The 24,833-nt window shown below is 44.7% G+C and overlaps 1 protein-coding gene across 1 annotated transcript in view; it reads left to right on the top strand.

Moving 5' to 3' along the window:
• Positions 1–23,432, top strand: part of LOC135911991 (nose resistant to fluoxetine protein 6-like) — a 46,989-nt gene extending 23,557 nt beyond the window's left edge. Inside the window, exons 6-15 of the mRNA XM_065444370.2 lie at positions 1,011–1,190; positions 5,399–5,492; positions 6,272–6,373; positions 7,492–7,657; positions 8,473–8,555; positions 15,920–16,042; positions 16,312–16,432; positions 19,236–19,422; positions 19,959–20,101; positions 21,383–23,432. Coding sequence (XP_065300442.1) covers positions 1,011–1,190; positions 5,399–5,492; positions 6,272–6,373; positions 7,492–7,657; positions 8,473–8,555; positions 15,920–16,042; positions 16,312–16,432; positions 19,236–19,422; positions 19,959–20,101; positions 21,383–21,661 — 1,478 coding nt within the window. The 3' untranslated portion in view covers positions 21,662–23,432. The remainder of the gene's footprint in view (positions 1–1,010; positions 1,191–5,398; positions 5,493–6,271; positions 6,374–7,491; positions 7,658–8,472; positions 8,556–15,919; positions 16,043–16,311; positions 16,433–19,235; positions 19,423–19,958; positions 20,102–21,382) is intronic.
• The last annotated feature ends 1,401 nt before the right edge of the window (positions 23,433–24,833 follow it).

Raw genomic sequence — 24,833 nt, 5'->3', positions numbered from 1 at the left:
GTTATGCTGCCACGAAAAAACTTTAATTATGCGCAAATAGACCATTGTATCCGGCATCTCCGAGTCGGCTGTGCCAGCGATCGTATATTCATTTCGGAACGGCGCAGTCTTTGGCTTTTCGGAAAAAAAGAAAAAAAAAAATTGTTTGGCATATTAATGGGTCTTGAATGCGTTCACGTCACTTTGGCGCTCTGAGTTTTTGCGGTTTTGTGACGTCGCGCGGCAGACTGGCGAAGTGGGCGTAGCTCGAAAACTTTTCAACAATAGCGGAGGGCTGGTGGTGAAAAAGGCGTAGAAGTGGAAATAATAAGTGTTCTTTCATTTCGGTTTTATGATCAGTGTGTACACGCCATATCATATGCGGAGTTTTCGAGGATTCAAGGCGAAAGCCTTAGACGGCCCACGGGACGAAAATTTGACCATCCGGCGTTAAGAAAATATTGACCAGCCGGCTTTATGGCACCAAAATTCAATGACACCAAAATTACAGACGAACCCTCGACCTCTGATGGGAGTTGAACCCACGGCCTTTGGTGTTAATTAAGGTGAAGTTAATCAAGGGAGAACTAATTAGGCTACATTTAATTAAGGCAATCGACCTTTGGTAGGAGGAAACAAGAGACAGGAAGTAAGAACGCGTTAGAATGAAAATGCAAAGTAATGCAATGAGCGTCTCGCGAGCGCGTGGGCTTTCGCCTTCATCCTCTTTGGGGTATGCTAAGGGGACTGTGACTGTTCTTGCCGTCGTGTGACAGGCAAGGCGCAGTGGGGGCGGCCCGAAAGTATGTTGACAAATCATGGAGGATTGATTGCAGAAATTGAATAGAAAAGATCGGAATAGCTTTACGTTTATAACTCCCCTGCATCACACAGGGCTGCATGCGTTTATATGACATCTTTTTTTTTAAAGTTGTTTGCTACACATGCGTCGTGGCAAATCCGCGAATTAGAGCATCAAAAGAAGTCAGCGTTTTGTACAACGCTCTTTCTTGATCCAATCCCACCCTCAGACGGCACGATGCTTGGAACGCTGCTGTACTTCTCTGCTATAAGCAACACACGCTACCTGCTGCGCACCGAGAACACGGACAAGAACCGGCCTCTTCTCTTCCTCGGCGGCTTCAAGGTGCTGCTCATTCTGTGGGTCATATACGGACACGCCTACATAATGGTGCAACTCGAGTTCTCCGGTGAGTGCCTCTGATTATAAAGAAGCTGCTTGCGGGTCGGCCTGGCGCACGACGACGTTGCCAGTCGTTCTGATATAGGAACGATATTTGTGGTGTTCGCTATGGCCGGTTGAAATAACGCCTTGACCCTGCGTCGGACTCGGCCGACGAGACTCTCGCGTTGACCTTCTTTTCTCTCCTTTCTTTCCCCACACCCTCGTTTCTCTTTTTTAAACTTGGATTCACTGTGGCTCGTTGTATACAGCTAGCAACTGTTGGCAATTTATCCTGCAGCTATCACCCTGTATTCCTTGAATGTATTTTCAAGTAAGAAGAAGGGTTCACAGGAAGATTGCCACTTGAAGGGATCGTATGAATACGTGCTGTGCATAATGCGGGAAATCATAATGCTCACAGCAGGCGCACTTGCCGTAGAGTTTCTCACCTTTCTGCTCAGCTTCGCACGCCGCTCCCGGTTAGCCAGTCTTGTGGAAATAAAATTTATTATTTTTATATTATTAATGTGAATAGATGTTATAGTTCCTTCACTGTAATCAATAGCAATCATCCAGGCTTCTTGAGCTGGTCATTTATTTAACCGGTATTAGATCAACATTGCTACGACATGCTGGAGTTGACTTATGAGAACACGAGAGGCCAGATTGGCTAAGAAAGCCTGCCATGTTGTCGAGAGCTGGTTGCATCATTATTGATTTCGGTATAAGATAGCTTTCCCATGGACTGTAGTACACCATAGGCTGTAGTACTTCTTGTAGTATTCCCGTGTTGTTGGTGTGGGGGGTGGGCGAAATGTACCTCGAACTTTCACCTGGAATTTTCTGTCTTTCAAAAAGTTACGAGTTAATTTGCGTAATCTATCACCACTTTTTTCGCTCATCATTCCTTCTGTTAGAGTAGCATGAGGTATTGTATTAAAAGCCCCTTCACACTCGTCATTTTTTCATGAGTAGTGTTACACAATGCCCTCTAATAAAGTTACTGCTGCTTATGGCCCATTCATATCTGCCAGAAAGCACAACTCTTCAAAATGGTTTTCTTTGTGCTGTGTGCATGATGTAGTATGAATATTCATGTCTTCTGACATTTATACACCTGTTGAACCAGCTACTTCATAGAGTACTTACTGTGCCTCACCATGCTTATTTGTGCAGTGCCGCTGAACAATAGATATTGATGCAATGAATGTTTAAACATTCTAACGTACGAAGCACTTGGAAAGATGCTTATTTTACAATTGTGCCCTTTGCTTTTGATTCGTGTTAGTACTGCTTATTAGATTTTGCATATGCATGCCTCCCTTATGCAATAATCTCGCAAAGGGTTCAATAAATGATGATGAGCTAAATCAAAGCGCAAGAGCTCTTTTTCACCCATGACTCCCATTGAAATGCGACTGCCACGGCTGGCAATTCAACCCCTCACCTTGTGTTAGCAGCTGAATGCTATAGTCACAGTGGCAGGCGAATAAATTGAACAATTTCGTTGTCTACAGACTTTTTTTCTTGTCTGTGTGTACGTAAAACTTGCAATAAGTGTTTCATTGCAAAAAAGCAGTTTGTGGTCCTTCATTGAATAAACTGCACATTGTGTATAGTTGAAATGCAGAAATTTCTTTTAAAATCCCAGGGTGATAGGTTCTTGCAAGTAGCGTGGTACTTCATTACTTATAAAGGTAGTAATCACCCAGGCTATCGTTATATGGGTTTACACACTAATAAATGTGATGACACACTTATTAGAAACTGTTATAGAAACATGTAAAGCATGGATATTTCTGCACACTTGATTAGCTGTGGACATACAAGAACCATTTATACTTAAAATATTCACAGGAAGGTATGCAACAGGCTGACTTCACTGCACCACTTTGAGTTACTTTTTTGTAACATGTCGTCTTCTTCCGTTTCGTCTACACAAGAACAGGCTGTTTGCTTGCTTTTCGCACTGCTGCACGAGTTTTACATGACGGCGCTGGAGGGTGTGTTGTCACTGCAAGCCAATAATCTACTAACTGTAGAGTTAATTACCGTTCAAAGCAAATCTTAATACAGGTGCAGCAAGGATACAAAGTCCGCAACATATTCCAGGTTTATTGGTTTCTGCGCAGGAAAAAAAAATCTCCAGAGAAGAGATGCGACTTAACGTGCATTAAATATTAGAAAACAAATTGACGACGCTGTTTGTTGAAGCCATGCATCTAATAGTATCGTAGAAAATTTATTACGATAGCGTGCACATTTGCCATGTCAAATTTAATAAATTAGTGAGGTAAGATAACCTTTCAAGATGCATGGCGGAATTCCCGCTTGAAAACCGAAAAGAAAATGCAACTGAACAGTACCGCTTTCAGCACAACGTTGAAACTTCGGGTACTTTGCTGTTTTGTCATTTGCCCTTGCCGAGGTTGAAATCATTTAAGCTGCTCCGCATGCGCGATTTTTGTATGCTACTCAACAAAAGAATATTGTGATGACCCCGAAAGGCCATGTCGTCTCGTGGGGATCGAATACCTTGTAGTATTGACAATTAGCAAAGGCGTACAGGTCATGTAATGCGCTTGTTAGATAACCGTTGGACCATTAGGGTTACAGAATGGATACCAAGAGAAGGGAAACGCAATCGAGGACGACCGAAGGCTAGGTTGAGCGATGAATTTAGGAGATTCGTGGGCGCTAGTTGGAATCGGTTGGCGCAGGACAGGGGTAATTGAAGACCGCAGGGAGAGGCCTTCGTCCTGCAGTGGACATAAAACAGGCTGATGATGATGATGGTGGTGATGATGATGATGAAAGGTGTATGAAGCAAACGTGAACGTACACTTCATTTGCTGCGTGGCGTGTCAACGAACGCATAGAAATTGGAGAATGGAATCTGCGGTACAAGTTTTTTACTCTACCTTCGCGTGCGTACCGTAATTCGGCAGCCCACGTATCCGCGCATTGCACTTGTTCAGCAAGACGCCATTTTCCAAAACAAACCGGCGAAATAGCTCTCCGCACAATTTCTGCGGAAAATCGCAGCGATCGCTGCGACGGTGCGACTGCGCGACCAACCGGTTGGTCGCAGCCGAAAATCGGGGGTTCGGCACTTCGACTGCAATATTCGTTGCAAAGGACGGAAATCGCACTTCCGGTGCGACGAAAATCGCATCACGTGAAACAGGCTATAGACAGACCACCGCTCTTGCAGCGCTTTGTTTTCATATATGGTATCGGTGGACGCGCTCGCCGAATACCATCGGTGAAGAGACGACGGCGCTCAAATCTGTCGCCATCTCGTAGCCATCGTTGCCGCAGAGCCCGTCTCGCGTGGCACGAGGCGTTTCTTCTCACGCTTTCGCCATACCCTCCTCTTCAGCTTTCCGCCTCATGGTTCCGCTGCACTCTCCTCCTCCGCTTTCCTCCTCGAGATTTCTTTGTTATCGCCGTCTTTCATTCCCCACTGCGCTCCGCGCTCGCTCTTTCGTCCTTCGCTGAGCTCGTTCACTCGGTTATACACCGAGAAACGACGCCGAGGGACGTCGCCGCGGGACGCCAAACGCAGGAACTGGCGCCTAAGAGCTGCGCTCTAAAAATTACTTTAAACAGTCGTCAGTCCGTTGGGCTTAGTTTTCACAGAAAACAGGAATCAGTCGTTGCCCTAACGAACGCAAGTACCATTGTCAAAGTTGATATTTCCATTGTTCTCACTGTTGCATGCATCTTGAAGTATAAGCACAGTTGGAATAGCTGATTCAATTATAGCAGCGATGTAAGGCGCATAAACAAGGTGTTCACTTACTAAGTGACGCCGGCGGCCAAAAGGATGTGCTGCATCTTGAGCTAGGGCCTCGAGTGGCGCTGTTTAACATTCCAAGGGTCAGTTCTTGTGCATAAATGCCCAGGAATGCGGACGTGCGAACAACCGCCGCCGTAGTCCAGCGGCATCGAACGCGTATTGCGGATGGGGTGGTTTCAGCTCCCACCGGCGGCAAGCTGCTTTTTCGTCGTGCGCTTTCATTTTTCCTTACCTTGTCATTTCTGCATTTCAAATAAAAGGACAAAGAATTGCCTCTATGCTTTCCTAGACTTCATTACCTCTACTTTTCATATGGTTGTGACTTACAAAAAATCGAGAATCTCAGCCCTCCCCACCCCCCTTTCTCCTTCATTTTCTCCTTCTTTTTATCGCTTCTTAATGTTTTTTCTCTCTCATGGTTTCATACGCAGGGAACTTGTTCAATATAGAAAACATCAGCAAGAAGGTTCTCTCGCAGATAATCCCGAACGGGTTCCTCAGCGTTTCCACGTTCCTATATCTAAGGTGAGAAGTGCATGGCATCATACACAGGCAATTTTGGAAAGTGTGACAGCAGCTGGAAGGGAGATATAACCAGAAACGCCGGACAAACATTAATCTCTCCTCGGTTCCTCAGTACTTGGCCATTTTTGTGCAATACCTTTATCGGATGTACGGATAGCCGAAAAGCAACGCGATCACTGCAGCGTGCGGCAACAAGCTGATAGTACTTTACAAATGACGTGGCATGATATGGAAATTACCGAATGTTTTTGTTACTGAGTGCCATTATTATTGAAATTATTTTGCGCCTCTACGACAAGACGTCAACTTGTAAATATAAAGGTCGCATGTTGTGATCAGGACGGTATTTGCCGCAACGTCAAGCGCGAGAGTTACTCCATCGATCATATAATAGACCCCTGCAGTTTTGATCACGTCTTATTTTTGGCTCAACCGTGGCTGTAGGTAAACGTTATGGCTTCTCTGAAAGACAGATAGCGAGCAGGCACCTCCGTTGCCCTGGCCCCTAGAAGGTCGTTAGGAGGAGATTACTTAAGCCTGAACTGGCGGTGCCTGTATTTACTTCAAATACTACGTCTCTAATAAACTACATTTGTTGCGTGTTCAAGTAACACGTTGAAGTAGACGCCGGTTGTTTCTTACCACAAACGAGAAACTTAGGCAAACGAAATAACATTCGAAGGCAGCATGCTACTCGTAATAATTGACTATGTTTCATGAAGAAACCACTCGTAGGGATTTTTTTATCAGTTTCTTATACATTTTGTTTTGCTTTTCAGTGGCTTCGTGTTAACGTTTTCACTACTTGGCTTTCGGCAAGGTTTGTACAAGCAGAACCTGTTCATCGTTTTCCTCATTGGTTGCTGCAAGCGTTATATCAGGTACGCATTGTGTAATTGCGGATTGAGCGTCATAAAAAAAAAAACGCGAACTGTTGCCCAGTCATAAAAGGAGATCGTTACTGCATGAATACTAATTGATTGATTTAGTAACCGGCTGACCTATTGGTGGAGGGATCTCTCGATATGGTAACATTAAGTGATATGTTCGGCCCTTGGCTGGCCTAAGAGCCTCGAGGCGCTTGTTATAATCATAAATTGATCATCTTAACTCAAAGGCACCTTGGCACTGTCGTTATCGCACCATGTTCTTCATACATTAAATGACCACTTTGTGAAATGTGAGTGAATTGGCTAGCTATTTCAAAATGATTTTTTTTGTTTAATCGCGAGTGCGTTAATAGTTTGGCAGCTCATGCGCATTTTCAGCTGCTCAGGATAAAAAACAGCCGTGTCTAACGTCTTTCACGCAGCTCCTAAAAAAAAAGACTTTAAAATCGATTTAGTGCCAGGCGCAATCGAACCCTCGTCACGCGGGTTCCTCAATCACATGTGTCCCACGCTTAAGCGCTGCGCCACGAACACGCGCACTAGGCGAGGGAAAAAGATTATCTGCTTTCGCAAACACCAGCCCACCACGAATCTCGCAGGCCACGTGCGGGTTTCGCGGTGGCGCCGATAGATGGCGCAGCGTGTCCTGAGGGAATCGCGAGAGAGGAGCCCGGCTGCAGTACACTCCTCATACATGTCGCGTTTCGGTGGTGACAATGCGATGTGTTATCATATTGCTTCAATGCTAATCACATTAACGTCGACATTCATCGTGAAATGGGCTCTGTCAGAATTTTTTGGTGACATAAAGCCAGAAGAGCTCTGAAACTTCGGGATTAAGTGATCGGGCACCTATATTTATCGCGACAACATTCATCTCCATGTCCGTCGACAGTATCACACCCCTTGAATTATTCACCGGGAAACCGCTTACGTGACTTGTGACTTGTCTACTTGGTGGAACGGGGTTATAACGGTTCGTTTGAGGATGGGACAAAGAAACAATGCACAGAGGACGTCTTCAAACGCGCCGTTATAAGCACGTTCCACCAAGCCAGCAACCAACTAGCCCATCTAAGTCTCCTAATTGACTTGTCTACTATTGCCAGGTTGACAATACCAATCATTGGAGTCATCTTGGGCACATTTTTGCTTCCACTACTAGTCGATGGTCCAGCGGATCAAGATTTCGTGGCGAGTGAAGTGCAGGGCTGCATTTCAAAATGGTGGACCGTGTTCCTGCACTTTAACAACTTCAACTCGATGAATGACATGGTGCGTGCACGGCGCCTCACTTGACGCGTCGACTAACAACTTTTGAGATTAACCTAACGCTCATTATCAGTTACGTTTAGACCTTTGGCGGTGTGCTTTGATTAACTGAGTAGATCAGGCGACGCGCGGCCTGCAATTTTAGCTGCTTTCAGTGAAGCATGCTTTTCGGTAGCACTTGTGAGCGCAATGCAATACGTTTCCTTATCAGAGAGCTCAAAGACCCCGCAAATCTGTTTAGAATGTAGCTGTGACGATATTGGTAAGATCAGCGCTAAATATATCGTAACGTGCTATATCATCGATGCTACAGGTGCAGTGCAGGTCCTTGTTCGTGACCAGCCGGATGCAGTGATCACCTACCGCGGTGCAGCATTCACTTTCAGACACCAGAGTGTGTTCTCGTTAGATCCGTTCTCCTCTTACATTTTGTTTAGTTGTACTGGCTTTTGCCTGTCTGCAGCGACTCGTCTTTGCGTGAACACGGCCGTTGTCTTTCGAGTATTTCTAATAGGAAATTACAAACACGCTTGCCGCACAATACAACAGTAACAAAGACGTCTGTGACAATGGTGTAATAGCATGCTCTTAAACACAGCTGTAACTCGATAATAATTTATTGTTCATTAATATTTAATTTCTAAGCAGTACTTTTCTCTTCTTCTACGTATGGGAGAAGACTGCAACACACATAAGAAATGCTTACGGGGCACGGGCTGCCACGCCACAGAAACTGTGAAATTAAGAGATGTACGCTATACTTGAATTGTTTTGAAGGAATCTCTTTCTCACGACTGTATCTGTCCCTTTTGCTACAGTGCCTGCAACATCTGTGGTACGTGAGTGCCGACATGCAGCTTTTCCTTTTTGTGGCACTTCCACTGACTCTCATATTCGTCAGGTAAGTATTCTGCTAAATATTGCAAATCATCAATATAGTGGCTTGCTGCGATCATGCTTCCTACTTTGTTTTAACTGCTAACGTGTAGGACGAGCAGCTGTTTGTACTCTCATTAATGAATGCGCGACCATTGGTTGGTCCATTGTAAAGGGCTTCAGGTTTTCGTTTTTCCCGGTACACTCGCCACGATGGCTCAGCGGCTGCGGCCTTTTGTTTTTACTCACAGGGTCTCGTGTTCGTAGATTGAGAGGCACGTAGAAGAGTCGAGCGAGGTCAAATTTAGCCCTCTAATACCGCTTCCTTCACAGACACCTTGGGTCGTAACAATCCCCGCCATATAATATTTCCATTCATCAGAAATAAGCTGCAGATGGTCAACCTATTTATGACGTTGAAAAGGAGACAGCAAGGGGCGAAAATAGCACTGCAAAACAGGCGAGGTCGGAAATAACAGGTTTTAATTGTGACCGCGCATAATCATGGCGCTACATATCTTTCGGTGTTAGAGAAAACCTCCATATAATTGAAACATTGTGTAAAGCATAAAGAAATTGGTTGCGTCACTGCGCAAATCGAATGCACATTTATTCTTTATTTTCTTTTAACTGACAACCACGGAACCCATTTCAATGTATGTGGACCCCTTCTCTGATATTAATCTTACGTGTGCGTTCGTATATGACGCTGCATTGAGGACGACGAACTTGTGTTTATTTATCATAATAGTCAAAACGCCATTGCCTGGCATTACAGTGGGGGAGGGGGGTGGTGAAAACGACAACGTACACAAAATACCACCGCATGCTGGTGGCGAGAAAAAGAAATAACATTGAGATAGCAAAAACACAAAATTGTTATACATAAAAATGTCACAGCAAGGAAGAAAATGAATCATTGGATGTTATGGATACTAGCTGCTCAGACAATTTGTTCCAGTCGGAAATTGTTTTTGGGAAAGAAGACAAAGACATTTTAAAAAGGTCAGTCCGTTACCTGTATTCCTTAACCTTGAGCGAATGGTCTCTTTGTACAGACACATAATCAGGGATAAATATATATTGAGTTCGGTCAATTCCAGTTTTTGATTGAAATATATGGGAGAAGACTGCGCCCATACTTATATGGCCGCCCCTTTTCCGTTATCACAGACCATCACGCGCTTTGTTGGTTATGCTCATTGAAAGACCCTTCAGGAAGACTTGGTCGCTGGGCCTTACGCCTCCAAGAATATTCGTTCTCTGTCACCTACAAATCTGGCCGACTACACAAGGACGCTGACTGCCTGTCTCGCTACCCGGTAGACGAGCCTGACGACGCCGACAGTAGTACCACCGACGGCATTTTCTCTGTGTCTGCCTTCGCTAACATCGCCGATGAGCAGTACCGAGACCTATCGCTGCGAGTACTCATCGAGCGTCTGCGCTCTACACCTACCGACGCATCCGTTCGCCGATATGTCCTCCAGGGCGGCATTCTGTACCGAAGGAGCTTCCTCCCTGATGGCCCTGATCTTCTTCTTGTCGTACCAAAACATCTACGACAGACTGTGCTCTTTCAGATGCATGACGCACCCACTGCAGGCCATCTTGGCGTAACCCGCACGTACGACCGCGTCCGCCGCCGCTTCTATTGGCCTGGTCTTGCTCGCTCCGTCCGACGCTATGTTGCTGCCTGTGATCCCTGCCAGCGTCGGAAAACGCCTCAGGTGCTACCCTCCGGTCATCTCCAGCCGATCCCCGTCCCTGTGGAACCGTTTTTTCGTGTTGGATTAGACCTCCTCGGTCCCTTTCCCACGTCATCCTCTGAGAACAAATGGGTAGCCGTCGCAACTGATTACGCCACCCGATACGCTATCACGCGGGCTCTACCTACCAGTTGCGCCACTGACGTCGCGGACTTTCTCTTGCGTGACATTATCTTAGTGCATGGCGCCCCGCGACAGTGCTTACTGACCGTGGTCGTAACTTCCTCTCGAAAGTTATCGCCGACATTGTGCGTTCCTGCTCTATTCAACACAAGCTGACTACCTCATACCATCCTGAAACCAATGGCCTGACAGAGCGCTTAAACCGTACTCTTACCGACATGCTGTCCAAGTACGTTTCGAAGGACCACCACGACTGGGACGTTGCCCTTCCTTACGTCACCTTTGCTTACAATTCTTCCCGGCACGACACCGCCGGATTTTCTCCATTTTATCTACTCTACGGTCGCGAACCGACCTTGCCCCTTGACACGGTACTTCCTCCTGCTGCGACCTCAACAACCGAGTATGCGCGCGACGCCATCGCCCTCGCCGATCATGCACGCCAGCTTGCCCGTGCTCGACTGACGGACTCGCAAACCACGCAGCAGCGTCGGTACAACGCCCGCCACCGTGACGTACAGTTTTCGCCTGGTGCACTCGTGCTCCTGTGGTCGCCCTGTGGTCACGTTGGACTTTCCGAAAAGCTCCTTTCGCGATACACAGGGCCCTACCGCGTGCTGCGCCAGGTGACGCCTGTGACTTATGAAATTGCTCCTGTGAGCTCAACATCGTCATCTACTCTGGCGTCTAGTGATGTCGTGCACGTCAGTAGGCTCAAGAGCTACTACACTGCTTCAGAGTCCAGCCTTTAGTCGCTCCGGGACGGCGCTTTTGCCGCCGGGGGTAGTGCTACGGGGTAGTATTCCCAATGACGAAGAGCCGAGCAGGAAGAAGATGAAGACGACGATTGGAAGCTAGCGCGGGCTGTTGCCTCTTGGTCAACTGCGGCGTGTTGCCTTGTAAATATACTTGTAAATAGCTTTTCGTCGGTGTCTTCCTACGTAACATATTATGGAACAATTTTAACCGGAGAACTTCTATACGTATTGAAGTGTGTCCCATCGCTAAGTGTTTTTCACATTCGATAGGCTGAAATACCTGTCATGGTTATTAAACAAGAACGAATGGCCAAATTTTGAACTCTTTCTAACTTTTAAATGTCAAATACAGATTTCTGGTCCCAGATTGTGCAAGCATACTCAAGTATGCTTCGAACATTTGATATATACAACAGTTCTTTGGTCTTTACAGGAAAATGTCTGGCGTTACGACGCAGGAAGCCCAAAACACGCCATGTTCTGGCAGTAAGGAAATCGACATGGCGGTGCCACAACACTGCACTGGTTAAAGATACACTAATATATTTAAATTCCAATGCTGACAGCAGTTTGGTACTGTTACTGTTATATGTGAAATCATGAGGAGCCTTTTTTAATGAAACACATATGTACAGACTTTTCTAAATTATTATGCATTTCCCAATGCTCACACCGTTGGACTACTGTACACAAGTCCTGTCGTAATGCTTCGCAGTCACCTCAATCGTTGATAATGCTATGCAATACACAATCATCCGCGAACAGTCGCATGCATGAAGAAATACCTGTAAAAAATCCCATTCATGTAAATTATGAACAGTATAGCACCCAGAACAGATCCCTGAGGCACCCCTGAGGTAACATCAATTTCTTGAGACTGCTTCCCCCTGATAACAACGCTCTGACTCCTCAGGCTCAAATAATCCATCATCCATCTCCTAACGTTCTCATTTATCTTGTACAAAGATAATTTTTCTATTAATAACGAATGTGACACAACTTCAACAGCTTTTAGAAAGTCCATGAATATGCAGTCAACAGGTTGTCCTGTATCCAGTACGCTTGGTAAGTCATGACGGAATTTGGTATGCTGGGTGACACAAGAGGAACCGCTGCGAGAACCATAAATCCCAATGTTATGAGTATGCACTAAGATGGCTCATATTGTTAGTATAAAACACGTGCTCTAAAACTTTGCACGTCACGCTGGTCAAAGATACGGGTAAAAAATTTTAGACAATATTTATAGGTCCCGATTTATGTATAAGCAAAACGTTTGCAAGTTTCCATTCATCAGGTAAAGATCAGCCCTGTAGTAACTTGGTTAAAAGAATCTGCGGGTACATTGACAAAGAAAAAAAAACACAAGAAGAGAGCAGGATCATGGGTATACCGTCCTGTCCAGTGGTACTGTGTTTATTTAAGCGTTCTAAGAGCGACACAATTCCTCGCTGTTCAAATGCAACGTCCGCCATGAGTTCGGCACTGATAAAGTCAGGGCAACAGTAGGCAGGGCTAATGTTGTTGCTTTCAGCAGCAGAAAACATCGAGCTGAAAAACGCGTTAAAGCACTTGGCTTTCTCCAGATTATCGTCAACGATAATTCCGTCATGATCGAGTGGTGGGAAGGAGAACTCATCCTTTCTATTTCTTTTAACATGCTGCCAAAATTATTTAGGGCTATCATGGATGCTCAAGTCGAAGGACTGGAAGTAGGCAATTTGCTTTTTTTTTAACCGAAGCATTCATATCTCTTGTTTTTTTTATTGAAATGAAAATAAAAGAAAGAGACGTAGTCACCTTATAATGGTGACGGCTGCACCTTTTCTCATAGCGGAAACAACAATATAGAAATATGTAGGAAAATGAAAAGAAATCACTTCATACGCTGAGGAATCCACAGAGCAGCCCTATACGCCCATGAACATAAGAGTATAAAGGTCAAATGCAAGTTGCACCACAATGAGTTCGTAAACAAAGTCACAAACACACACAAACAGCCGTGATGTAGACTTCGATGGGCATATAAACAGAGGAGGAATTACACAGTGTTAAAACAATTCACGTAAGGAAAAAAATGTATAACACGTAATATACAAGCACTAATAATTACATATAATAGAAGAACGTTATAGTAACATCGTGTGATTATTCACTTCAATACCTAGTACTTGTTAAGGATGCCTGTTTCTTCATAAAAATGTTCAAGTGCGTTCAATACTTTTCGCTGTGCTATTTCCAGTGGCCATAAGCCCAGCAATATTGCGAGTGAGAACGGCCGGTGAGGATCAATGGAGTGTAGGTCTTGTTCTAGCAGCCGTCTTTGCATCTCGTATATGGGGCATTCGAGGAGTGGATGGCGAACATCCTCATCGTCGTGGCCACAGGAGCAAGCCGGGGAAGGAGCCCGTTTGATGCGATATAGGAAATGTTTGGTGTATGCTGTCCCAAGGCATAGTCGATAAATTAGTGTCTCGGTACTTTTAGAAAGTTGTACATCCAGCTTGTATTTGAGTTGAGGGTCCACTTCGTAAAGAATTGATTCCTTAGTGTTTTCATTAAATCATGTTGACATACACAAGTCTTTCTTTAGTACTCTCAATATCCGCTTTGTGTCCATTGGTGATAAAGAGATGAGTTGAAATTCTGCCTCTTTATGGGCCGATTTTGCCAATGAGTCCGCTATTTCGTTGCCTTCTATACTAGCATGGCCCGGGACGTATACGTACGTATAGCTGTTGTCGCTTTTCAATGACTCTGCGCACCTCTTTTGTAAACCATGGCTTGCTTTTGCTGGGACGTTTCGTCGTCACCCATGACGGCACATATCGTTCACGCAGATCAAGAAGTTTATCTTTCAGTGTGCTCCACAGTTCATCTACGCTGAGTGATTCAGACGAAGTTTTGTACACATCAATATAGGATTATAATACACACGTTATCTCGGGGATACGTGCGTTTTGATGAATGTAAATGTCCCGATAGCCACAATCTTCAAGTTTAACATACTGAAAGTTTATTTCCGCCAAAACATAACTGTTATCACTGATACCAGAAAATGCAAGGGTAGACTGAACTGCCGATAGTGGATTAGCCCATTAATAAATCCAACACGTTATTGCCAAGCGTTGGCTGCATCCCTAACTGGGATAAGCTGAACGCATTGCAGAGAGTTAGCATTTCGAAGCCTAATGCAGTAGTGGTTCGATATGAAACACTCTTTGAGCACCAGCTTATTTCAGGAATGTTAAAATCTCTTCCAATAGCTAAACTATCAGTATGAACAGTTTCAATCATGCCAGTTTAGTCGCCCAAAACATGAAGCCAGCTTCCAGGTGGCTTGTAAGATCAGCATGCGGATAGCGATTTACCATTTCGAGCTCTAATTTGAGGCCACACAGCCTCACTTATCCCTACATCAATTCCGATCTTACGAGAGTTAACCAAAAGATCTACAAGAATAAAGACACCTCCACCATGACTGTCGTGATCATTTCGATAGCTGACGTAGTTGTGGGAAAAACTTCGCTATATATCCATGACATCACCGTCCAGCCATAATAGACTTCCAATTGCAACCGACGGTTTCATCATGTCGATTAGACCGCGCAGCTCTACTACTTTGTTCTTAACACTTCTGCAATTTAGAACCAGAAATGACAAAACAGAGCGTTCCGGGTTTGTCTGTCAAGTAGCTTGAACCACCTGGCCTCAAGATTCGTCATAGATGTATTTGGCGCTATCCAAATAAAGTACATCGTATTTCAAATGCGCTTTACCATTGGTGACCTTGTGAGTTTTAGCATAATCCCACAGTATCTTCCTTTTTTTGTATGGGTTAAGAGAAGTCCTCTGAAATGCCAGTAGAACTCCCTTTTAACTTTCTCTTATTTGACAGAACAGCCCCTTCTTTCGTCTTTGAATGAACTAAAATTAACAATTATTGGCCGAGTTTTTCCTGAACTGAACCGTCCGAGACGATGGGTCCTTGCGATTCCAGGGTCTGTTCCCATGGTTGTCGTTGGTATAAGCCGTTTTTTTTTCTTTCAGCGCATTTCATATTTTCGACTCGACGTGAGCATCCTGTGTCGTTCTGCCATCAGTGGCAACGTGCTGTTGAGCGTGGGTGCACGAAGCATGGATTCGTTGAATAGCCGCTTCGTACAATAAACTCTTCAGTAGAGCGTCATTCGGGAACAATTAAAGAAAAATATTCGCCAAAGGTAAACCTGATCGATTTCAAAAAAAAAAAAAACACTTAGCCGCCATCTTGGTACTTTCGCAATGGCGGTCAAGGTTTCTCATTCCACCTCAAATCACATACGTAATAAAAGATAAATAAATAGTGGAGGTCTATTTTTTCCGTCTGGAAAGGCATGATCACCAAGCCAGGGTCACCTTTGGAGAAGTGTATTATCCCGTTGCATTGCCGTGATTGCCTGTGCTGGCACCCAGAAATGCGATGAACTCATTTCACTTGCACAGAAGGTCTCGCCCACGGTGAATTACCTCGAGACCTTCTTCTGCAAGTTGATGCATCTGCATTCATTATGTATATTATTTGAATAAATTGCAATAATTCCGAAAGGTGACCTGCTGAATATTGTGCATTTCGGCAGGCTGCTATGACAAAAACTAGTATCACCCCGAAATTCATATATCCACCGTTGTTCCATCACTTAAACTCGCTCTACTATACGCATCAAAATTGTACCATCCTTTTTTCTCTCTCTGCTCAGGCACCCCAAAATCGGTCTGGTGCTGTCTGCTGCGCTCGCCATTGCTTTCACTGTGATGACCGCGCTTCAGATTTACTACTCGAATGTCGCATACTCCATGACCGTGGCGACAAACGACCAAAGGTGAGGACATCGCGTCCCATTAGACTAAACCTGTAGCTCTAGTGCTTGTATGAGAAGTTCGCAGTTAGATTTAGTGAAATGTAACACACAACGTTCAGTGCTGCTATCCTAATGTTGATGTAAGGGAAAAAATATTGCACCAAGGAGTTGCACCTTAGAAATTTCATGCATCGCCTAGCGGCTTTTTTATTTACCATCACTACTTTAAAAGCCCCTCTTAATGTGTTTGGCCCAATGACGTTAAAAATTATTCATGTCTTTTTTTCCAGAAAAGTATACCGTTCTCTAGAGTTAATCTACTACAAGCCTTTTACGCACGTTGGTACGTACGTAGTGGGCCTCGTAGCTGGATACCTTGCACTGGAATACAGAAACAAGCCCATTCACAAGGTAAGAGCTCGTTATCTTGCAGGTTTGTGACACTCGTCACCTGGGATGAAGGAAGAAATTAGCAAAACTTTCCTACCGAATGAGTCAATAATATTGCGAAGCGCAGGCCAAACTGAATTCTTTGATCAGAAAGTGCGCGATCGAGCGAACAGGAGATATGAACATCGATCGAACGAACAGGAATGAACGGGAGGCAACGCATGATAGCATAAAATTTGGATACGGAGCACTCTTGTCCTGTTTGCCGTGCGCTATATCTTCCAGGACTGTCTTATGTTACTGTATAGACCAGATTACTTTACCCTCGCACGCAGGCTGCGGGCGCGCTCCTATTAGTGGCGAGAATTAGGAGTGGCGCCCTCTCGCGAGTGACGTCACGGCCAGGACGCCTCTCGCTGCGGCTCGCTCGGCTGCCGAACGCGCTCGTTCCCTTCGTGTATGCCTGGGGTATGGGTGGCTCGAGCCGTACTTATTGAAGGGTATGTCGGCTTATTTCTGCTGCCATGCCTGAAGCACAGTTTCTTCTTCAAAAGCGCGTGAGTCGACAAAATTTACGGCTTGGATATTGCAAGCTACGTCGCGTTGAAGGGGTCTACTGGTTTTACAATGCATATATGCGCCGTGTCTGTCCATAAATTTTGCGTAAAAAGAATGTCTGCAAACTCAACACGCGAAGTTGGCTATGATGCTTCGCTAAACACTTAACATTCCCTTAGTATTTAGCTATGAGAGACATGACATTTTACATGGAAGAAAAATCTTGGTAATTGGCGTCAGCATGTTATCCGTGCTAGACACTGTTGCAGCGAAGCTGTCATCATGTTTCTTATTACTCTGATGAGTTGTTCTAGTCAAATATGGCCATTTATTATTGCGTAAAAGAAAGCGTTAGGCGCGCATTCTTATGAAAAAGTTTGCTGCTACTTTCACCCCTCTCTGAAAGAGGCCTCCAAAAAACGAATTGCTCATGGCTGCTAACACGATGGCGTGTCATGTAGAGTAGTTAATTCACAAATACCATAGTAGCAATCACCTGAAAGAAAATTTTCGCGGTTAAGATCGAGAACGAATCAATTGCAAGCGATGAAATGTTTCATGGTGGCCCTCAGTAGCTTTTATAGACAATATGGGACACCGCTAACGCAATGGTAACACCCGACTGTCGGTATCGCGAGGCACGCATTGTTCGCGAAACCCACCAGTTCACTACAACTTCAAATTGAAACCATGAAGCATTTTTCACAGCGCCAATTGGAACGCCTAAAGTACACTCGAGGTACTACAGCGCAGCTTAGGGTGCCTAGAAAAGGAAAATTCAAGCACCTTCTGGCTTACCATGTTTCGATCCAGCGTTGTTTAATTATACAAACGGAGAACTATTCGCTTCTTCGGTACAAAAAAGAGAACGTCGCCAACCTTCATAAGCAAGACACCGCAAGACACCGCAAGCCTTACGTATTTCACTTGATTTTGTACCCTCCACCGGAGAATTATGATATCTTCATTATGTCCGATACTACTAATTAATGGCGTTTCGCCTTCTTTGTGGCTACAGCCATACTGTCCAAAAGGCATATTTCACTAAAAAATTTGGGCCGAGCTGCCTGTATCAGTTCGCCAAATAGATTCGTCATGTATATTCCTCAAGCAACAAATACCAGTAAATTGCTGAAGTAAGTTGACCGTGTAGCATGGAAAAGGGAATATATATTCGTAGATTCCTTTCCGTATTCTGCAAACAGATGAAAGCCTCAATAGCTTTACTTCAAAATTGCCACCGCTTAAAATAAACACGTGAAGAACTGCCTAATATTCAGAAGTAGCCAAAGAAGTAGCCAAAACTTATGGGTTACTGAGGCTATCATTCAGATCCTCTTGGCCATTAGTGTGGGTAATTTCTTTAAACAAGACACCATCGTCTGCACATGGTCTTATTTGAACATTCGGCTCTACAACATCAACAATGTCATTCACGTACAGGAACAACAACAAAGGGCCCAGTACACTTCCCTGTAGCACCCCAGATGTCACTGGAGGATAGGTCGAGTTACTATACTCTCGCCACCAGGTGCCACCTCTCGGCGTGGACTGTGGGAATCGGTGGAGTAGCGCGTGTGTTTGTTTATGCGTGGTGCTTGTTTGTGTCGTTGCTTGTGTGAGTCGTTGCCACCCACGGTTTGAGTGAGTAGCGACAATGTACAAACGCTACTCGTCAGGGCGGCATTGTGCCATCGTCGGCTGTTCGGCAGCGTGAGATTTTGTGGCGAATGGACGTACTTTTCAGGGCTCTATGGCAGCGACAAAATCATAAGTTTTTTGTGCATGCTTTGAACTTGCTTCTGTTTTTGATTTGCGTTTTTTATAGCCTTCAAATACCAATTGGAAGTACCAACTGGAAGCAGCAGGCGAAACGTCGTGCAGCGGAAGCTGCCGTGAATTCATTAGTGCGGTTTGTGGACCTTTCTCGGAGCAGATAACGGACGAATTTCGTACGCATCTTGAATAGCCAAGATAAGCTTGTTGCGCATAATAAACCTGGAGTTCATACGTTCGGCCACGCCACGCCCTCCCCCCCTCCCCCTCCCCCCCCAGAGTGAAAAAAGCCGAACAACGAAAAAAAAAAAAGAACACCCCGGTTCAAGGTCGATTCCTTGTTGCATAAACATAAAAGCCTTGTTTAAATCTCGCAATTCGGCCAGCAATTGAGTTTTGTTGCAGGCAGTAAACGTATACTCCGTGATCCCTTTCTGAATAAAGTAAAGCGTTCTTGTCTTGTTGATTTTTTCCCCTCTCCCTCTCTTAGGTGATCCAGACAGTACAGTGGTTGTTGTCCATAGGGCTGGCGTGCTTCGTGATGTTTGCGACGGTGTACTGGAACCAAGGCAACACACCAAACAAGGCAGCAAATGCCCTCTACGGCGGATGCCATCGGCTCCTTTGGGGGCTATCGCTTGCTTGGCCATCGTTTGCCTGCGCTACAGGCAGAGGAGGTGAGATGCGCGGCCACTGGCAGTTGCCTTAACTTTTCCGCGTGCTTTGCAAGTGGTGCACTGTGATGAAACCGAAGCGTAGTGTGCTCAGGGTATGCTTGTCTCATTACTTCGTCTAAACCCCATTGGATACGCACTACTTGCGGAAAGATACTATTTGCAACTCGGAAGCTGTCCTAACATGCAAGAATAAAAGAAAGTCGTCAGGGGACACAATTCGCCGCGATCCATATTAAATGACTGTTCTCATTCGTGAATGCGATGTATACTATACGTAAAAATTGCATGGGCTGAAAGCGCGGCACGTCCAGCGTGCCGAGCGTTTTCTTTCAGTCAAGTGGAGCAAAAGTATTTTTTTTTATCACAGTTGTGCAGTCTTCCTGATGCTGATCGAACCATTTGAGACTAGTTCTTTTAATTACTAAGCTTAATAGCCAGCTTTGTGCTACGTGAACGCCGTTGCCGAATTTACCTCCAACTACATGGCAGTACATCTTACGTATGCCGAATTCTTTCTTCTTCAAATGCTTCCGCAGGCATCTTGGACGGTTTCTTGTCATGGAAAGCCCTGAGGCCTTTGTCACGACTCACATACTGCATATATCTTGTCCACTTGTTGTTCTTCCTAATTCGCATGGGGAACATGAAAACAAATTTTGAACTTGACGAATACATGCAGGTGAGTGGTACTTGAACATGTCATGTTTTCATCAGTAAGCACGAAAAATAGAACTAATAGAGAGCCTTACGGTATCGCTAAGCCGCATGTTGTAAAAATTTGGCCCATCGCTTGTCCTCTATTTTAACCAGCAGTAACAAATACATGCACTTTGATAGGTAACTTGAAATATTTCGTACTAGCAAAATGTACTCAGTATATAATAAGTCGTATGATATCCTGTAACTAAAGCGCCAAAACAGAGAGGAGCTACTACGTCTTTGCGAGTTCATACATTGTACGTCTCATTAGCGCCTCATTGTTCCACAGGCGTACAACAGTGTAGGAGAGAGAGAGAGAGCAAATGATAAATGAAAGGTAGGGAGGTTAACCAGGACTGAGCCCGGTTGGCTACCCTACACTGGGGAAAGGGAAAAGGGGACGGAAAGATTAAAGAAAGAAGAGAAAGTCCACTGGGGACATCGTTCGATCCCTCAGTCCGGATCACAGACGCTGACTCAATCCTGCAGCATTCAAATATCGCAGCAGCTCTTTTGTGGCCTTTTGTACCTGCGATATGCGAGGCCATGGTCGCAAGATCTTGTTCAAGGTGAACGGTTGTCTATGTAACTGGTTGAGAGCTGTGCAGAGGTCATGTTTTTTATTTTCAAAAGATGGGCAGTGGCACAGTAGATGTTCTATAGTTTCCTCGACACCGCAGGCATTGCACTCGGTGCTATCAGCCATTCCAATCAAAAACGTACATGCATTGGTGAATGCGACGCCCGAGCGTAAACGGCACAGCATTGTTTCCTCATTACGCGGAAGCCCTAGTAACAGTGTAGGAGAAGGAAATATAAGGCCCATAGGACAACGGAAAAGAGTAATCTGATGATCATGATGATTACGCTTGCGTTGAAATTCTCGCAGTTGCTTATACTACAGCAATAAATTCGGCGCGCTTGACTGTTTGGTCACTTTCTCATGAATGAAGTGATAAATTTCAAACTGCGAAGGGATTTTGCTAGATTATTTTGAGCTATACCGCATACGAAACCCAGCATCTAAATGTGCGCAGAAGTGTTGTTCCCAAATAGTAGTAACTAGTTTTAATGGTCTAGCTTTTCGTAAAATACACCGAAAAGATGATTACTTTAACCGTGGAGCGCCATTTCGGAGGGAAACATTTACGATGTATGCTGGTTCAGGTGGCGTTGACCCCCACGAGAAATGATGCAACACGTTGCGCTACGATAATGTAAGAAAAAGAATTTGACGTACACCTGCTTCTTTGTTTTCCAGCTAATGATGTCACTGGGAATATTCTGCTACAGCCTATTTTTCGGCTACCTGCTGTATTTGTGCTTTGAAGCACCAGCCTTCCACTTGCAGAGAATTTTATTCAAGATGCCCACTAGCTCAAAATCATCGCAAAGAAAGATCGACGACCACTCTACTACGGAAGTCGATATCGAGAAAGCCAGCTCCGAGAGCAGCAACAACAATCACGGCAACTGCAAGAAGAAAAGTTCCATTGATAACGCCGGATTTGTACCAGATGCTGAGAAGTCACATTTGTAGTTTTATCTCTGTCGGATGTGTGGCTACGGGCGCCCTTTTGCGTACAAGAGCATTCCTCCTTCAATTTGACTTCGTGTGCAAGGCGCGCTGATGAAGCACACCTGCTGTAAGTGTTGCCTGTACATTTATTTGTGCAGGTCGCGGGAAACTAGATTTGTTAAGTTAGGAATAAGGAGGGGCTCTGTGTTGTGTTACCGAATGATGACATACGTAATAGTACAATCACTGGTTTTCCATCGTTGCAGAACACCATTTTCCCCATCGTTAGAAAAATATTGTGTATGCGTGTGTGTTGTGAGTCGTTGGTTATGCCAGGAAATATGCGAATTTGTTTCGTTGTTGTTGGTTGAGGTTACGGGGGCATGTATTGGAGGGATTTCCGACAAGCAGTTGTAAAATATTTTGTATATTCTTTTCTGACCTAAATACCTCAAAAACGATACCTCTACATGAGTGAGGGAGTGAAACAACGTTATTTAGTCCGAAATAGACGCGATTAAACTCAACGTCACCTGGCTAGGCCCACTCGGGGACCATCAGGTGAAACCTGACGGCCCTTTGAGAGGTCGGCCCTTGACCCGGACGGCCCTGACGGCCCTTGACGGCCCTTTGGATTTGAGAGGTCGGGTCCTGGGCCCTAATGAGCTTCACCATTTCCTCTTGGGTGAAAGGGGGACCGGCAGAGGCGCAGCCCCACTACATGAGAAAATGTACACTGCGATGGAATACTGTCAAAAAAGAATGCATGATGACAAACACTGGTAACTCTGTGTTGTTGCAGTACAAGTCGCATGCTACCAATGACCAACATGTATTGGTAGATTACATCATGTTTAGCATCTTATATCATGTTCAGCATCTCACATCATGTTTAGCAGCGAGAGTATTACTTTAGCGATCAAGATTTGACACATGTAGCCACCCCTAAGGTCGCTGCGAGAATGGCTTTCTGCGAGTGCTTCCGCCCTTTGTAAACATTACCAGAAAATTGTTTCACAGGGATTGGGCGCAAGTATCTCTCAATGGCTTACACCCAATGGTAATTTGAGACTGATTTCATTTTATGGAGAGCATTGAGAAATGGCTGTAGTTTCTTTTTATACTGGTCATACCTTTCTCTCTCTCGAGAAGTTCTAGCAGGTAGGTGAAACAATCGATATTTAAGGTTGTACGCAGAGTTCTGTTTAGTGCCATTTTCTTCATAACAAGCAGTACAGTTTCATAACATAATCAACGCGGCTATGTCACCTCCCTATGCCGTTGCACAGAATCACCAATAGGATCAAACGTAGTTTTTTTTTTCATTCGTTATTCCGTATTATGTGTGCAAATAATTTCATCACTGAAATACAACAAAACTAGAAAAATACCAGACTACTTGAGTTCACGATTTCAGGTGGAATTTAAATTTATTATTCTAGACGGCATAAGCAATGTAATAAGCCACAATCGATGAACCAATCGTATAAAGATATGTGTGGCGTTGGTGTTTCAGTTTCTGCGAGAGCTTGGGGTTTTCAGTGCCAATAGACCACAAGAAGAAATTTGCATGATTCTCTGTGACGCACCACACCCTAAAAGAAATGGCTAACTTAATAACTAGTGACAATCAGTCACTAAAACACTGCATTTCATTCTTCATCGGTTTCCTGCTTTTTCATCAAGTTGACAAAGGAAATACATGGCCTAGTCATGAGGCGTATGCCTCTTTTAGCCTTTCATGTTTTTGTATTGTACACTGAAGGTTTCAGCAATAAATGTTTTTTTCGAATATGCCTCGCTTCATTCGTCATGTTCTTTATTAAGCGATATTCGGCAATTGCATACCATGAATAGCACCGTATTCACATCGAGCCCATTTAAGCCCGAAGGCCTCCAGATTGACTTCTGTGTGATTCTTGTTGCGTCGTAACTCTCTTTGCATGCATATTTCCCAAGACATGATCGCTGGAGACTTGGTGTTAAGGTAAGGCCTATTCTTTAAATGCACCGGTGTGCGCACCTTTTGCACATGGGCACACATGAACCGATTATAAGACGCGCTGGTAGGGTTTATAAGTACTTAACTTGGGCGCTGGAGCTTAAAAATGCGTATTCCTGACTAAGTCGCCTCAAACTGCTCTTCTTTTACAGTGCAGTGAAGCTTTCGGCTGTCTGGGTACCTGTAATTATTGAGTGCACTTACACAATCGAATGCATCCATATGAATGCAGTCATCGGGTCTGTTTTCGTGGTCGGAGGTCTGGAAAGGATGCTTGTTCTATAAGTGTCACAACTTTCAAGAATATTCCTTGATGTATCATGAGTATCGTGGCCTGTGACCCTTTGCTTCTGACTGGCACACATTTCTTGGCCATTTTAGTAGGCATACGAAACGGTCAGATGGCGCTGATAATACATTTTCATAACGCCTGCCCTCAGATTATGGAGTTGCGAACAGCACTATCGGCTGCTTACCATTCCCGGTGACTTCCCACAGCAAGAGCTTCTTACAGTGAGCTTGCTCGGCGCGCGAAATATGTCTCGCAGCCAAAACCAAGGCCTCGTCTGGTTGGTTGTTTCATGAACAAGTGAACAGTGAGAAAGAAAAATAAGACGTCGACATCGCTTTAAAGCCTCAATAAAAAAAAAACACGCATGGCGGCTGTTTGTGTTTCACTTGTTCCACGTACGCTTGCCCTCGCCTTTTCTCGCGCCGCTGGAGTATTCATTGGACGTTTTACAGCGTTGACACACTCGTATTTTTCAAAACGGAAAACTTTACTTCGTGTTAGCCAAAGTCTGCTCAAGTTGCCAGGTAAAAAAAGCGCATTATTTTTCTGCCCCTTTCGGTAATAGTATAGTACGGGTGTATGCGAATTGCCAGAACACGTGTAAACCGTAGTAAGCCAAAACTGTTTCTTTAAGGATGCTAGTTGTGCCGTGCATACAACTATACTTTTCACGGATTGCAAAATGTAGCCGGCCTTTCCTAAAAAATATCAGGTCTATCAAGGGCGACCAACAGAATTTAATGTTCAGATCTAAAAGGAAGAGGACTCTACTACTTAAACATACCATGATCCCTGAACGCTCTTTTCCTACGAATTCCACGATCATCTGCGGAAAATTTGCTCCCTGTCTTAAGAAGCAGCGCTGGAAAGCCGCTACTGAAATATATCGCCTAACGGGG

This window comes from Dermacentor albipictus, chromosome 1 (assembly GCF_038994185.2).
Source record: "Dermacentor albipictus isolate Rhodes 1998 colony chromosome 1, USDA_Dalb.pri_finalv2, whole genome shotgun sequence".
Classification (NCBI taxonomy): Eukaryota; Metazoa; Arthropoda; class Arachnida; order Ixodida; family Ixodidae; genus Dermacentor; species Dermacentor albipictus.
The sequence above is the reverse complement of the archived record's forward strand: the minus strand, read 5'-3'. Positions and strand labels throughout refer to the sequence as shown.